This window comes from Limanda limanda, chromosome 9, assembly GCF_963576545.1.
Source record: "Limanda limanda chromosome 9, fLimLim1.1, whole genome shotgun sequence".
In the NCBI taxonomy this organism is placed as follows: Eukaryota; Metazoa; Chordata; class Actinopteri; order Pleuronectiformes; family Pleuronectidae; genus Limanda; species Limanda limanda.
In genome coordinates, this window is record NC_083644.1 from 152,501 (window position 1) to 169,042 (window position 16,542).

Consider the following 16,542-nt stretch of genomic DNA (forward strand, 5'->3'; position numbering starts at 1 on the left):
TGTGTGTGTGTGTCTGTCTGTCTGTTTGTCTGTCTGTGTGTGTCTGTGTGTGTGTGTGTGTGTGTCTGTGTGTCTGTGTGTGTGTGTGTGTGTGTGTGTGTCTGTGTGTGTGTACTGTATGTACTGTGTGTGTGTACTGTATGTACTGTGTGTGTGTGTGTGTGTGTGTGTGTGTGTGTGTGTGTGTGTGTGTGTGTGTCTGTCTGTGTGTCTGTCTGTGTGTCTGTGTGTGTGTGTGTCTGTCTGTGTGTCTGTGTGTGTGTGTGTGTGTGTGTGTGTGTATGACTGTGTGTGTCTGTGTGTGTGTACTGTATGTACTGTGTGTGTGTGTGTGTGTGTGTGTGTGTGTGTGTGTGTGTCTGTGTGTGTCTGTGTGTATGTACTGTGTGTGTGTGTGTGTGTCTGTCTGTCTGTGTGTGTGTGTGTGTGTGTGTGTGTGTGTCTGTGTCTGTGTGTCTGTGTGTGTGTGTGTGTGTGTGTGTCTGTGTGTGTGTGTGTGTGTGTGTATGACTGTGTGTGTCTGTGTGTGTGTACTGTATGTACTGTGTGTGTGTGTGTGTGTGTGTGTGTGTGTGTGTGTGTGTGTGTGTGTGTGTGTGTGTGTGTGTGTGTGTGTGTGTGTGTGTGTATGTCTGTGTGTGTGTGTGAAGTCAGTGAAGTGAACGTATTGGACCAGATCACACATCAATAAGTTATAATAACATATTGATCAGTTTTTAATGAAGGTTCTGATTTGTGATCAATAGCAGCCGTGAACGTATCTTCAAAATAAAAGCATGACGCTGAATGAACTCCAGGACTTTAAAGATTTATAAAATAAAAAGATTGAATTCCTGTGATGTTCTATTCTAGATTTTCTGTCATATTCGATGATAGATTTTGTTGAGTCCTCTCTTCTTAAGATAAGGTCAATTTACTTTATTGATCACAATTAGGGAAATTATTGAAGGCTGAAGCTACTTCCTGTGCGTTTGTTTTACGTTTCTGTGGAGGTGACAGATACATCATTATCTGTACTGCTCTTATCTATTCAACATCTAATTTGACTTTTATAGTTCGGTCCATGTCCCATATGCTAACATCGAGGAGACAGGGTTTATGATCTAAACTGCAGCCAGACACCAGGGGGCGATAGAGATAATTCAACTTCAATTTTGAGAGCTGTCACATCGTCCAGCTTGCCTGTTAAAGGGAAAGTTCACTGAAAGATGAAAACCCACTCATTATCTACTCACCACTATGCCGATGGGCGGTGGGGGGGGCCTCAATGTCCACCGGAAGTGGCAAAGCTAGCAGACATAGCCACACCATGGTGTGTCCCAGGGTCAGTGAACGCACCAAGTACCTAGATATCAGAGACTTTTTTACCCAGAATTCAGTCTGTTGTCTCTAAAAGCAGAGGAGGATCCAGAGCTTCAGCATCAAGCTCCTCTCCTGTGGAATCATCTCCGCTCACTTCTGGAGGCAGACTCCCTCTGGACGCTGGAGATTGAAACCTTCCTTTAGGATAAAGTTATAGTTGGAGCCGGTCCAGGTTTGTCTTGGACCTAAGTTCTGCTGCTGCAGGTCTAGAAGGTCGGGGTCATGTGACACATGGAGCTTCTCCTTCCTCTTCTCCCTCTTCATCACGTTAATCTCTCATCAACACATGTTAGTGACGTGACTTCTTCACCAGAGTCCTGCTGCTCCATCGCTTGTGGATCAGGATCAGAGCTGCAGACACATGGTGGATCCTGATGGTGTCAGCTGATGGAGGACGATGATCACAACAAGACTTCTGGACACACAACATGTCTCCTCACACCTTCACCATCAGGAGCTCCTCAGTTCATCTCCATCGGACATGATGTATAAACACTTTAAACCTGAAGTTACAAACTAGTTCTTCTCATGTAGTGAATCCTGTTGTGTTGTTGTGTTGTTGCGTTGTTGTGTTGATGTGTTCCATCAGCATGTGTGTGTCCTGGGAGAGGATCCTCTCAGGGGACTGAGCTTTATCCCTGATCACTAAGTTTCTGTTGGACTCTCGTTGAGTTAAGAACAGGAAGTTGATTCTTGTTAATGTCTGTGAGACAAATATCATGTGTTTAATTGATGTTGTTGATCTGTTGTGTTATCACGTCTGAAGAATCCGTCACTATTTACTTCAGTTGTGTTGGATTCTGCTGCAACTCTGTTTACACTTTAAACTCCAGAAGTGTTTTGTGGACTGAACTGAATGTGATCCTCCAGAGAACTGAGGAGCTCAGTCTGAAAGTAAAGAGCTCCGCCCCCTCCCACATCCTAACCTCTCTCTCTCTCTCTCTCAGGGCGAGTCAGGATCTCTGTGAGCAGGATCGACTGCAGCTTATCACAGTGAGTCACACACACTCACAAACACACAAACTCACACACTCACACACATGTGTGTACATCTATCTTAGTGAGGGTTAGGATTGACATCATGCATTCCCTCGCCCCTAACCCTTAACTTAACCTAAACCTATTCCAAACAGTCCATTATAGGGGGGGGGGTGAGGTTAGTTTGGGTTAGTTGGGGTTAGTTGGGGTTAGTTGAGGTTAGTTGGGGTTAGTTGAGGTTAGTTGGGGTTAGTTGGGGATAGTTGGGGTTAGTTGAGGTTAGTTGGGGTTAGTTGAGGTTAGTTGGGGTTAGTTGAGGTTAGTTGAGGTTAGTTGAGGTTAGTTGGGGTTAGTTGAGGTTAGTTGGGGTTAGTTTGGGTTAGTTGGGGTTAGTTGGGGTTAGTTGAGGTTAGTTGGGGTTAGTTGAGGTTAGTTGAGGTTAGTTGGGGTTAGTTGAGGTTAGTTGAGGTTAGTTGAGGTTAGTTGAGGTTAGTTGGGGTTAGTTGAGGTTAGTTGGGGTTAGTTGAGGTTAGTTGGGGTTAGTTGGGGTTAGTTGAGGTTGGTTGGGGTTAGTTGGGTTGAGTTGCGGTTAGTTGGGGTTAGTTGGGTTTAGTTGAGGTTAGTTGAGGTTAGTTGGGGTTAGTTGGGGTTAGTTGGGGTTAGTTGAGGTTAGTTGGGGTTAGTTGAGGTTAGTTGGGGTTAGTTGAGGTTAGTTGGGGTTAGTTGGGTTTAGTTGAGGTTAGTTGGGGTTAGTTGGGGTTAGTTGGGGTTAGTTGAGGTTAGTTGGGGTTAGTTGAGGTTAGTTGGGGTTAGTTGGGGTTAGTTGAGGTTAGTTGGGGTTAGTTGGGGTTAGTTGAGGTTAGTTGGGGTCAGTTGGGGTCAGTTGAGGTTAGTTGAGGTTAGTTGGGGTTAGTTGAGGTTAGTTAATGTTAAGTTAGTCCCTGAAGTTGAACTAAGTGATTGGATTCATCAGGCTCCATTGATATGTACAGCTGGGTGCGTCTGCCTCACTATGTTTCCCATCATGCTTCAGGAGAAGAGGAAGTGGCAGACAGAGGTTGAGAGCAGGAAGCGACAGCTGGAGGACGACAGGAGAACTCTGCAGCACCTGAAGGTGAGACAGGTAGAGACAGACAGACAGACAGACAGATATCAAACATCTTTATCGCATATCACATGTTTTCTTAATATCGTGCAGCCCTAGTTTATACAGTATTTATACATATGAATGTTTGACGAGTTTCCTGTGTTCAGTCAAAGGCTCTGAGGGAGCGATGGCTTCTAGACGGAGCGCCCTCTGCTGGACCAGACCAGGATAACGTCAAGAAACAACTGCAGCAGGACGAGGCCACGACCAGGAACCTGGAGGAGACCATCAACAGGTCTGATCTGATCCTAATAATCTGATTTAATCTGATCCAAAGTAAAACCAGGAACCTTAAGGAGACCATCAACAGGTCTGATCTGATCCAAATAATCTGATTTAATCTGATCCAAAGTAAAACCAGGAACCTGGAGGAGACCATCAACAGGTCTAATCTGATCCAAAGTAAAACCAGGAACCTGGAGGAGACCATCAACAGGTCTGATCTGATCCAAATAATCTGATTTAATCTGATCCAAAGTAAAACCAGGAACCTGGAGGAGACCATCAACAGGTCTGATCTGATCCAAATAATCTGATTTAATCTGATCCAAAGTAAAACCAGGAACCTGGAGGAGACCATCAACAGGTCTAATCTGATCCAAAGTAAAACCAGGAACCTGGAGGAGACCATCAACAGGTCTAATCTGATCCAAAGTAAAACCAGGAACCTGGAGGAGACCATCAACAGGTCTGATCTGATCCAAATAATCTGATTTAATCTGATCCAAAGTAAAACCAGGAACCTGGAGGAGACCATCAACAGGTCTAATCTGATCCAAAGTAAAACCAGGAACCTGGAGGAGACCATCAACAGGTCTAATCTGATCCAAAGTAAAACCAGGAACCTGGAGGAGACCATCAACAGGTCTAATCTGATCCAAATAATCTGATTTAATCTGATCCAAAGTAAAACCAGGAACCTGGAGGAGACCATCAACAGGTCTGATCTGATCCAAAGTAAAACCAGGAACCTGGAGGAGACCATCAACAGGTCTAATCTGATCCAAAGTAAAACCAGGAACCTGGAGGAGACCATCAACAGGTCTAATCTGATCCAAAGTAAAACCAGGAACCTGGAGGAGACCATCAACAGGTCTAATCTGATCCAAAGTAAAACCAGGAACCTGGAGGAGACCATCAACAGGTCTGATCTGATCCAAATAATCTGATTTAATCTGATCCAAAGTAAAACCAGGAACCTGGAGGAGACCATCAACAGGTCGGATCTGATCCAAAGTAAAACCAGGAACCTGGAGGAGACCATCAACAGGTCTGATCTGATCCATTATATAACGATGAATGAACTTGTGTGTGTTGTAGGCTGGAACTGGAGCTGCTCGGTCTTCTGTGTCAGACTGAAACACAAACCACGGTGAGTCTGCTCTGGGCTCTGCAGATTTAACCAGATTACAGTGATCAGATTAGAATATTGCTTTTGTTCATATTGTGCTGTAACAGTTCAACCTGTAGGAGGCGCTGTTTAATTTTGTATAGATGTAGTTTTAGGTTCCATTTTGTGACATGTAACATGTTTCCTTCAGATGTCAACAGGATCCAATGAAGGTAAAAATCTTATCATCATCATCATCATCATCATCATCATCATCATCATCATCATCATCATCATCATCATCTTCATCATCATCTTCATTATCTTCATCATCGTCATCATCATCTTCATCTTCTTCAGTTAGCAGTAGTCAGAATGTAAAAGTTATTTTACACTATTTATTACATTTGAGGTTTGTATAGTCACAATGCAGTGTAATCAGATTACAGTAATTATCTATATTAGTATGAATAGAGTAATCAGATGACTCCTCCTCCTTCTTCCCATGATCCTTTGCAAAGCTCAAAAAAGTCCTCGAATCAACAAATCAAGAGAAACGACGGAAGAGATGAAGAGAGGTGAAAAACTACCTGTCTGTCTTCATCTGTCTGTCTCTACCTGTCTGTCTTCATCTGTCTGTCTCTACCTGTCTGTCTTCATCTGTCTGTCTCTACCTGTCTGTCTTCATCTGTCTGTCTCTACCTGTCTGTCTTCATCTGTCTGTCTCTACCTGTCTGTCTTCATCTGTCTGTCTCTACCTGTCTGTCTTCATCTGTCTGTCTCTACCTGTCTGTCTCTACCTGTCTGTCTCTACCTGTCTGTCTCTACCTGTCTGTCTCCATCTGTCTGTCTCTACCTGTCTGTCTCCATCTGTCTGTCTCTACCTGTCTGTCTCCATCTGTCTGTCTCTACCTGTCTGTCTTCACCTGTCTGTCTCTACCTGTCTGTCTCTACCTGTCTGTCTCCATCTGTCTGTCTCTACCTGTCTGTCTTCATCTGTCTGTCTCTACCTGTCTGTATCTACCTGTCTGTCTCCATCTGTCTGTCTCTATCTGTCTGTCTCTACCTGTCTGTCTCTACCTGTCTGTCTCCATCTGTCTGTCTCTACCTGTCTGTCTCCATCTGTCTGTCTCTACCTGTCTGTCTCCATCTGTCTGTCTCTACCTGTCTGTCTTCATCTGTCTGTCTCTACCTGTCTGTCTCTACCTGTCTGTCTCTACCTGTCTGTCTCCATCTGTCTGTCTCTACCTGTCTGTCTTCATCTGTCTGTCTCTACCTGTCTGTCTCTACCTGTCTGTCTCTACCTGTCTGTCTCCATCTGTCTGTCTCTACCTGTCTGTCTTCATCTGTCTGTCTCTACCTGTCTGTCTTCATCTGTCTGTCTCTACCTGTCTGTCTCTACCTGTCTGTCTCTACCTGTCTGTCTTCATCTGTCTGTCTGTCTCTACCTGTCTGTCTCTACCTGTCTGTCTACATCTGTCTGTCTCTACCTGTCTGTCTTCATCTGTCTGTCTGTCTCTACCTGTCTGTCTCCATCTGTCTATCTCTACCTGTCTGTCTCTACCTGTCTGTCTCTACCTGTCTGTCTCTACCTGTCTGTCTTCATCTGTCTGTCTCTACCTGTCTGTCTCTACCTGTCTGTCTGTCTCTACCCTTTCAGCGATGTACTCAGTGGAGATTAAGGTCGAGCGAGACAGACAGACGGGGGAAAGCCGGGTCCTGTCCACTAACACCACACTTCCTGTTGACCTCTCGCAGCAAGGGGTCAAAGTTTATGAGGACGAGCAGAAAGGTAACGCAAGTAAACAAACAAACAAAGAACGAGGGGCGGAGCTTAAGTAGAAGTTTCCAGATATTAACAACAGACTATAAATAAAGACCACGACACGTCTCCACTTCCTCCAGAAGCTAAAACATCTCCGATACAAACGCTGCCACCTTGTGGTGATGACGTCATTAACAGTCTGTGCAGCAGTGATGTCACCGAGGCCCCGCCCAGGTCCAGAAGATTTTAAGAAGCAGATTTCTGAAGACATTTGCATCACAATTATTTTCTTCTCGGATTGAATCGTAGCTTTTATGATTTTAAGATGATTTTGGTTTTAGATTCGTTGTCTTGACATAATGGGACCATGTTAGGAATAAGTTTATTTAAACTAAACATATTATCCTATGAAAAAGAATCAATCAATCACACTTTCGACCAATCCTGAGTCAGTCTCAGCTGTCAATCATGACGTCTTGTTTTTATATCATCAAATAACTAAATCAAACCAAACTGACCTGAAATGACAGAAAACATCTTTATTTACTGTCTGTGGTTTAAACATTGAACTTCCCTCACACGTCTGCCTGTCAATCACCTGACAGTCACCTGACAGTCACCTGACAGTCACCTGTCAGGTGACTGTCAGTCACCTGACAGTCACCTGACAGTCACCTGTCAATCACCTGACAGTCACCTGACAGTCACCTGTCAGTCACCTGACAGGTGACTGACAGTCACCTGTCAGGTGACTGTCAGTCACCTGACAGTCACCTGACAGTCACCTGTCAATCACCTGACAGTCACCTGACAGTCACCTGTCAGTCACCTGACAGTCACCTGACAGTCACCTGACAGTCACCTGACAGTCACATGTCAGTCACCTGACAGTCACATGTCAGTCACCTGACAGTCACCTGACAGTCACCTGACAGTCACCTGACAGTCACCTGACAGTCACATGTCAGTCACCTGACAATCACCTGACAGTCACCTGTCAGTCACCTGACAGTCACCTGTCAGTCACCTGACAGTCACCTGACAGTCACCTGACAGTCACCTGACAGTCACCTGACAGTCACCTGTCAGTCACCTGACAGTCACCTGACAGTCACCTGACAGTCACCTGTCAATCACCTGTCAATCACCTGACAGTCACCTGACAGGTGACTGTCAGTCACCTGACAGTCACCTGTCAGTCACCTGACAGTCACCTGTCAGTCACCTGACAGTCACCTGTCAGTGACGAGTCTCCAGCTGAAGGTCTGATGATTCTCAGAAGAGCCTGTTTCCTTGTTGTGTACTCAGGTGAACTTCTGACCTGGATGTAGTGATGTCACAGTGCGTGACAGTACGCTGTGACATCACTACAGGTGGATCCTGGTGCAGCAGGAGAATCGTCCGTTTCTATTGGTCGCTCAGCTGGAGATCAGGTGTGACCTGTAACGAGCAGATGTCCTGATGCTGTGTCTGTCTCTTAGTCGTCCATGAGATGAACGGCGAGGACGGCGTCCACCTGCTTAGCTCCTCAGAAGTTGATGAGCTCATCCTCAAAGCAGACGAAGCTTTGATGATGTCACAGACTGTTTCCACGGTGACCTCGATACCAATAGTGGAGTACCAGGAGGAGGCGGAGCCAGAGCTGCCACAGCTCTCGGTGGAGATCTCAGGGCTGGAGGCCCCACCCCCCACCGAGCCGAGTGTGGCCGACGCCAGCGCAGAGCACCCGGTCACCATGGTGTTCATGGGCTACCAGAGCGTGGAGGAGGAGTCTGAGAGCGTGAAGGTGCTCGGGCTGCAGGGGGCGGTGACGGCCGAGCTCGTGGTCATCCACGACACCGAAGGCCAAACGTCCCCGGTAGGAGGAGGAGGAGGAGGAGGAGGAGGAGGAGGAGGAGGAGGAGGAGGAGGAGGAGGAGGAGGAGGAGGAGGAGGAGGGATGGACGACGGCGACAGCACGGCCAAGACAACACAGCATTCCCCTGCCGCCCCCCCCCCCCTGACCTCCGCCTCCCCCCCCCTGACCTCCGCCAGACCTCCAGCGGCGACGCCAGCCGACAGCAGGGGGTCGGCGGGGGGGGCCGAGGGAGGAGCGTTGGCCTCACAGAAGGAGAAGCCAGAGTGCAAGTGCTGCAGCATCATGTGATCCTGAAGGGGGCGCTGCTTTACCAGCTCATATATTAATACAAGTAAAATGTTAAATCCCCCCACTAACCTAAACCACGCCTCTAACAATATGACATCACTTCCTGCTTCCTGTTAAATAAAACCAGGCCCATTATTTTGTATTTTCTGAAGCTTTTTACTTTTGTACTTGTCATGTTGAGACACCTGACATATCATATTAGCATTAGCTTCGGGGTTAGCATTAGCGCCAGGGTTAGCGTTAGCTTCAGGCTTAGCATTTCTGTCAGGGGTAGCATAAGTGTCTCATTCATCTGTATCAGCTGCTGCTTCTGGTTTTATAAAATAAAAATTCCTTGAGACGCATTTTCTGTCCCCTCAATGAATCAATCACATGTTGTCTCATATTCCCAGTTTGTCTCATAGATGTTAACAAGGAGCAACTTCCTGTTCTTAACTCAACACGAGTCCAACTCCAGAGGAACTTAGTGACAGTGAATGAGCTCAGTCACACGTGAGGAGCAGACGATGCTGTGGTGGAAGTTTCTGTGAATCAAAGTCAAACACTCTCAGTCCACATCAGCTGGACGACGAGTTCAAGAGCAAAGAACAGAATCACAATCAAAGTATTTGTTGCCAAGTAGGTTTACACCTACCTGGAATTTGCTTTGGTTAATGGTGCATACAATGAACATAGAAACATGAAAACACAATAAATACACCACACATAAGATAAACAATAGTAATAATTAAAAAAAACAATATATATTTACTCACTATTTACTTACTTTTTCTAATATTTATACAGGGTAGCATTTATTTAGACATAAACATATCTATATAAAAATATATAAAAGATATAAAAAGTGAAGTAAAAGGTGAAATGCACAATGCAAAAAGCAAAACAGTGAACAGTGTCAAATTGCAATATGCAATGTAGTACAGTGTAATATATATAATATAATAATATGTGTTCATTTAACACATCTTAGGGGTGTGGGGGTGGAATAAAAGTCCGAGTCAGGTGGGGGTCCCGGGCCTTGTTGATAAGGCCCACTGCAGTCTGGAAGAAGCTGGTCTTGTGGCGGGCGGTTTTAGTCCTAGACAGATGAGAGTTGTGCTGTTATAACCCACAGGCCCCCCCCCTGGGTTTGTAAAGGGATTTATTACCCTTCTGATGTCTTATCAGGCTGGGAGACATCCTGCCTTCATGTCTCTGTGTACAGACACCCCTGGAGTGAGTCCCCCAGAGTGAGACCCCAGATGTGAGATCCCAACCATTTGCAAAGAGACACCAGAAAGATCAGGCTTCAAGAGGCCATGAAGTAAAACTCTCTGAGCAATAACTGTAAACCTAGAGTTTCCTTTTAGATGAACATCTGGTCGATCTTCCACACGTCTGCTCCTGCAACATCACATCCACAAATAACAACACTTCCATCACAATGCTGATGGAAATGAACACAACACAACAACAGGATTGACTACATTGATGAGAGGAAACACTTCATGTTTGAAGTGTTTATACATCATGTCTGGTGGAGATGAAGGAGCAGATGAACGGAAGAGTTCCTGTCAGTGATGGTAGAAGATGTGAGGAGACATGTTGGCTATCAAGAAATCTTAATCATACACAAATCATACATTAATGCTTAAAACGTGATGTAAATGATCTTGTCTCTAGTGGATTTGAAAGTCGGGCTTGTGGACACTTGATGACATCACGGGAGCAGATATGTATGGGATATAAATTTAAATTTAACATTTAGATTCAGATTTAGCATTTAGATTTAACTTTTAACATTTAAGTGTAACATTTAACATTTGGATTTAAATATTTAAAATATCTCTAAGTTTACAAATATTGTTGTAAATGTGCAAAAAAGTGACTCTCAAAAATTCACACCAGTTTTTTAAACATGGTTTGAAGCTAAATGTGACAAAATGTTGCTGTTATTTTCAGCGTGAGCTGCTTTACAAACGGCATCCCATAGATATGGAGGCAGGTTGTACCACTGTTTACTACTGAACCCCCCCCCCCCCATCAAGAAGTGTGTTAGGAAAGACATCAAATAATAAAGATCATCTTCTCATCAACTATTAAAGAGAAACAGGACCTAAGAAGAGAGTTCCAGTTTTGTTTAGGGTGTTGCTCCACACTCCAGTCCGGAGGGGGGCGGTAATGCGCGTATAAGCTGGTTTGCAGAAGAAGAAGAAGAAGAAGCAGCAGCACCAGCAGCAGCAGCAGCAGAAGAAGAAGAGATAAAATAGAAGAATAGGAGCCAGAGTAAGAAGCAGCTTCAGCATCGTCTCCCGGGGAATCAAAGAGTGTTTCCCGCTGAACATGGAGCCGCTGAACATGGAGCCGGTGAACCCGGAGCTGGAGGACCAGGAGCCGGCGACGGAGACGCAGATCGACGGCAGCCTGCTGGAGGGAGTGAGTCGCTCTTTGTTACCGGAGGAACGCTCCTGCTAACAGGCTAGCAGCAGGCTAGCAGCCCGTGGTGTGTGTCCGCTGACGTGTGCTCTCTCTCCCGGTGTGTGTCCTCCGCAGGGCGGACAGATCCTCCGGTTGTCGGCGGCGCTCAGCTGCATCACCGGCTCGGCCATCAAGATCAGCAACGTCCGAGCCGGCAGGAGCTCCCCGGGGCTCAGGTTAGCTCGCATGCTAACAAGCTAACAGGCTAATGCTAGACCACACATCCACCAACAACAACACACACTGTCACGATTCATTCAAACGAGCTTCGGTGAGTTGTGAAGTGTGCATTCAGCTTGTGTACTGTGTGTTGTGTGTTTGTTCAGGCCCCAGCACCTCAGCGGCCTGCAGCTGGTCTCGGATCTGTGTGGGGGGGTTCTGCAGGGAGCCACCATCAGCTCCACTGACGTCACTCTGACTCCAGGTCAGATCCGGGCTGGGAACCACACGGCCGACACGCAGACAGCGGGGTGAGAGCGCCCTCTGCCGGTGGAACACATCACCTCACCCTGGAGTTCTCCTTTGCAGATGAAACTCAGTTCACTTTGTTGTTCATTGTTCTTCAAGCTGCAGATGGTTCTTTGTTCTGGTCTCTGACGCTAGTAACACGTGCTCTGTGACTCCGCCCCTTTAGAAGATCACGTCCTTGTTTCCAACAGTGACGAGAAAATAAACTTTAACATAAATTAAGAAGTTTATCAATTTTACAAATGTTTGTAGAACAGAAAAAGTCTGAGAGAGAAAGTGATGACAGATGTAATGATGGAGACATCGTCAGTTATATTGTTCATCTACGTCATCTGGTTCTAATCATCCACAAGCCCAAAGCATCGCTTTATAGAATCACTAAACTCAAACTCTTTATCTGTTGTTTATTGTGTTTGTGTGTCTGTGTGTGTGTCTGTCTGTCAGGAGTGTGGGTCTGCTGTTGCAGGTTGCGTTGCCTTGTGCTCTGTACGCTGACGCCTCCTCACAGCTGATTCTGAAAGGAGGAACAAACGCTGAGATGGCTCCTCAGATTGACTACACACTCAAAGTTAATACACACAAACTTGCACAAATGTAATACACACACACTCAAAGTTAATACAAACACACTCAGTTGATTTTTTCTGTGTTTCTTCTTCAGGTATTTAAACCCATCGTTGAAAAGTTCGGTGTCAACTTTGACTGTGACGTCAGAATGAGGTCAGAGGTCACGTCTGTTAAGTGGAGATGGTAGAGACTCAGTGTGTCTGTGTGTGTATTAACTGTGTGTGTGTTTCAGAGGGTACTATCCTAAAGGGGGGGGTGAGGTGATGGTGGAGGTAAATCCAATCAAAGAGCTGCAGCCCGTCACCATGATGGAGAGAGGAAACATCACCAAGATCCACGGCCGAGCCTTCGTTGCTGGAGTCCTGCCCTACAGGGTAAGGCTTTTACTGCAGCGGGTCACAGACAGGAAGTGATGGAGGACAGAGAGTGACCTCCTAAACAAGGCTTTTACTGCACAGGGTCACAGACAGGAAGTGATGGAGGACAGAGAGTGACCTCCTAAACAAGGCTTTTACTGCAGCGGGTCACAGACAGGAAGTGATGGAGGACAGAGAGTGACCTCCTAAACAAGGCTTTTACTGCAGCGGGTCACAGACAGGAAGTGATGGAGGACAGAGAGTGACCTCCTAAACAAGGCTTTTACTGCACAGGGTCACAGACAGGAAGTGATGGAGGACAGAGAGTGACCTCCTAAACAAGGCTTTTACTGCAGCGGGTCACAGACAGGAAGTGATGGAGGACAGAGAGTGACCTCCTAAACAAGGCTTTTACTGCAGCGGGTCACAGACAGGAAGTGATGGAGGACAGAGAGTGACCTCCTAAACAAGGCTTTTACTGCACAGGGTCACAGACAGGAAGTGATGGAGGACAGAGAGTGACCTCCTAAACAAGGCTTTTACTGCAGCGGGTCACAGACAGGAAGTGATGGAGGACAGAGAGTGACCTCCTAAACAAGGCTTTTACTGCAGAGGGTCACAGACAGGAAGTGATGGAGGACAGAGAGTGACCTCCTAAACAAGGCTTTTACTGCAGCGGGTCACAGACAGGAAGTGATGGAGGACAGAGAGTGACCTCCTAAACAAAGCTTTTACTGCAGCGGGTCACAGACAGGAAGTGATGGAGGACAGAGAGTGACCTCCTAAACAAGGCTTTTACTGCACAGGGTCACAGACAGGAAGTGATGGAGGACAGAGAGTGACCTCCTAAACAAGGCTTTTACTGCAGCGGGTCACAGACAGGAAGTGATGGAGGACAGAGAGGGACCTCCTAAACAAGGCTTTTACTGCACAGGGTCACAGACAGGAAGTGATGGAGGACAGAGAGGGACCTCCTAAACAAGGCTTTTACTGCACAGGGTCACAGACAGGAAGTGACTGAGGACAGAGAGTGACCTCCTTAACAAGGCTTTTACTGCAGCGGGTCACAGACAGGAAGTGACTGAGGACAGAGAGTGACCTCCTTAACAAGGCTTTTACTGCAGCGGGTCACAGACAGGAAGTGATGGAGGACAGAGAGTGACCTCCTTAACAAGGCTTTTACTGCAGCGGGTCACAGACAGGAAGTGACTGAGGACAGAGAGTGACCTCCTTAACAAGGCACTCTTCACGTTCATGCTGCTTCCTGTTGTTAATTCTTTAAATCTAAAGAGGTCTGGGTCAGTCTCTGCCCTCTGCTGACTGGCGGTGGAATTACAGCTCACAGCTATGTATCATGCATTAGCGTAGTTAGCACACATTAGCTTTGCTCGTAATCTTAATCCTCCAGAGTACAGAGGGGAAACATGTCTTTCATATTTGCCTTAAAAAATATCTCATTATCAAGACTTAAAAAAAAATTGTCATTTAATTTGAAAGCAGGTGAAAAGATCGAGAACTTTACACTTTAAAATGTTTTTGTCTATGAAACCAACAATTCAATGATTATTCTGATTTATCCTCCTGTCTTCACTGGTTTGTTGGTTTGTGAACAGTGGTTTTACTTTCTGAATGTTTTAACATGATGTGGAACTAAAGTAGTTTATTCTCATTGTGAAGGGGTCATGCTGGATGTGAATCTGTGGTAAAGAAATGTCAAATGAAAGAATAGAACTAGTCATTGAGCAAACATCTTTAAATTCAATCTGTACAATCACACACACTCACTAAACTTTAGATAAAGATCCGAAGAAATCAGCGACAATGTTCAAACACTGATGTGTTGACTTGACGTGTGTTGACTTCCTCCTCAGCTGGCTAAAGACATGGCGGCGGCGGCGGTAAGAACCATCAGGAAGGAGATCAAAGAGCTGTACATTAATATTCAGTCGCTGCAGGAGAAGGAAAACGCCACCGGGAACGGAAACGGCATCATGTGAGCTTAACCACCTGCCGCCATCACACTGCAGCACTGACCTCTATGTGCCGCTCTCTGATTGGTTCCTGTCGTTTCAGAATCTTTGCTGAGTCGTCAACAGGCTGCATGTTCGCAGGTTCCGCTCTGGGGAAGAAAGGTGAGAATCAACCTGAACCAGCAGGGGGCGCAACCCTCATTTACATGATGTCATTAAAGAGTTTTGTTAAATAAAGGTGGTGATAGATGTTCTGAGGAACAACCGTTTGAAAACAATCACACCCGTCGAGAATGTAGACAAAACACACAACCACACGTTGAACAACCGGAGTCAGTGGCTGTAGTGACTGTTGCTCTCGATGCAGCAGCGCTGTGAGTGACAGGCTGCCGCATTCGTTCGTCTTTCCAGTGGCTAACAGTATTTGCTATGTTCCGTGTGTGTCTGTCTGTGTGTGTGTGTCTGTGTGTGTCTGTCTGTCTGTCTGTCTGTGTGTGTCTGTGTGTGTGTGTCTGTGTGTGTGTGTGTGTCTGTCTGTGTGTGTCTGTGTGTGTGTGTGTCTGTGTCTGTGTGTGTTTCAGGTGTATATGCTGATGAAATTGGTTTTGAAGCAGCTGAGATGTTGTTGAGAAACATCCGACATAATGGCTGCGTGGACGAGTTCCTGCAGGACCAGGTGAGACACACGCCTGTGACCTCACTATGACCTCAACGTGACCTCACTTTGAATCACATGACCTCCTCTTCCTCCTCAGCTCATCATCTTCATGGCGTTGGCGAAGGGAACGTCTCGGATCAGAACGGGTGCGGTGACGCTGCACACGCAGACGGCCATTCACGTCGCAGAGCAGCTCACTTCGGTCAGAGTCACTCAACAGAACCATAACTTTTTAATAAAAGCTTTTAAATAATCGTTAGTAACGAGTAAATTAAAATGAATGATTGATTTTTGTTACATATGATTGTTTTTGTCCCTTGAGACTGAAGTGAGATTCTAAACGACAGGTGCCACTGAGCGATGAGCTCATCAGCGCCTCCTGCTGTTTCTGTCTCTACATCTGGATTCACACGTTTTTATGTTTCAGGCAAAGTTCACGATATCAAAGAGTGAAGACGAGCTGAGCAGCGGAACCTACGTCATCGAGTGTGAAGGATCCGGAGCCCAGAACCGCAGCATGTAGCCTGGAGCCCCGCCCACCAGCAGCCGGAGCACGCCAGCCTGTGATGTCATAATCCGCTCAGCTGCCCGGGGGTTTCATTAAATACTGTAAAAAACAAATAAAAGTATTTTCAACATTCACTTTGGTTTCTGTTTGTACTGAGTTCCATGAAAAAATCCAATTGGATAAAACACAGATTCTGAAGAGTTCACATGTTCATACGAACACGTCACAAACACGTTCACATGTTCACATGTTCATACGAACACGTCAGAAACACGTTCACATGTTCACATGTTCATAGGAACACGTCAGAAACACTTTCACATGTTCATACGAACACGTCAGAAACACGTTCACATGTTCACATGTTCATACGAACACGTCACAAACACTTTCACATGTTCACATGTTCACATGGAACCGAGACGTTAAGGACGTGAACCTCAGGGGACACCATGAGGACCTGTGGCCTGCAGGGGGCGCTGGAGTCAGGTCAGCTGCAGGTCACAGCTGGGCCTGACAGGGGAGGTGGGCGTGGTCTGAAACTGTGACATCATGAAGAAATTAATATTGTGACATGTTGAAAATGTGACCAGTGTTGGATTCTGGGAGCTGTAGTCTGTTCCTGAGAGGGGAGATTGTGTCCCAGCAGGAAGGGGACAGGTGAGATTGTGTCCCGGCAGGAAGAGGACAGGGGAGATTGTGTCCCGGCAGGAAGAGGACAGGGGAGATTGTGTCCCGGCAGGAAGAGGACAGGTGAGATTGTGTCCCGGCAGGAAGAGGACAGGGGAGATTGTGTCCCGGCAGGAAGAGGACAGGTGAGATTGTGTCCC

At 46.2% G+C, this 16,542-nt stretch overlaps 2 protein-coding genes across 2 annotated transcripts; both read left to right on the top strand.

Moving 5' to 3' along the window:
- Positions 1 to 1,267: 1,267 nt before the first annotated feature.
- palm1a (paralemmin 1a) lies at positions 1,268 to 8,728 on the top strand. Its single transcript, XM_061078040.1, has 10 exons — positions 1,268 to 1,341; positions 2,310 to 2,355; positions 3,374 to 3,454; positions 3,595 to 3,722; positions 4,808 to 4,859; positions 5,029 to 5,080; positions 5,339 to 5,395; positions 6,478 to 6,609; positions 8,064 to 8,440; positions 8,558 to 8,728. The coding sequence occupies exons 1-10, from the start codon at positions 1,268 to 1,270 to the stop codon at positions 8,726 to 8,728; spliced, it is 1,170 nt and encodes a 389-aa protein (XP_060934023.1).
- A 2,210-nt stretch (positions 8,729 to 10,938) lies between these two features.
- On the top strand, positions 10,939 to 15,846 carry rtca (RNA 3'-terminal phosphate cyclase). Its single transcript, XM_061077956.1, has 11 exons — positions 10,939 to 11,143; positions 11,261 to 11,361; positions 11,512 to 11,655; positions 12,098 to 12,221; positions 12,315 to 12,373; positions 12,453 to 12,594; positions 14,448 to 14,569; positions 14,650 to 14,708; positions 15,128 to 15,222; positions 15,302 to 15,406; positions 15,632 to 15,846. Exons 1-11 carry the CDS (start codon positions 11,051 to 11,053, stop codon positions 15,725 to 15,727), a joined length of 1,140 nt encoding a protein of 379 aa, XP_060933939.1. The 5' UTR covers positions 10,939 to 11,050; the 3' UTR covers positions 15,728 to 15,846.
- The last annotated feature ends 696 nt before the right edge of the window (positions 15,847 to 16,542 follow it).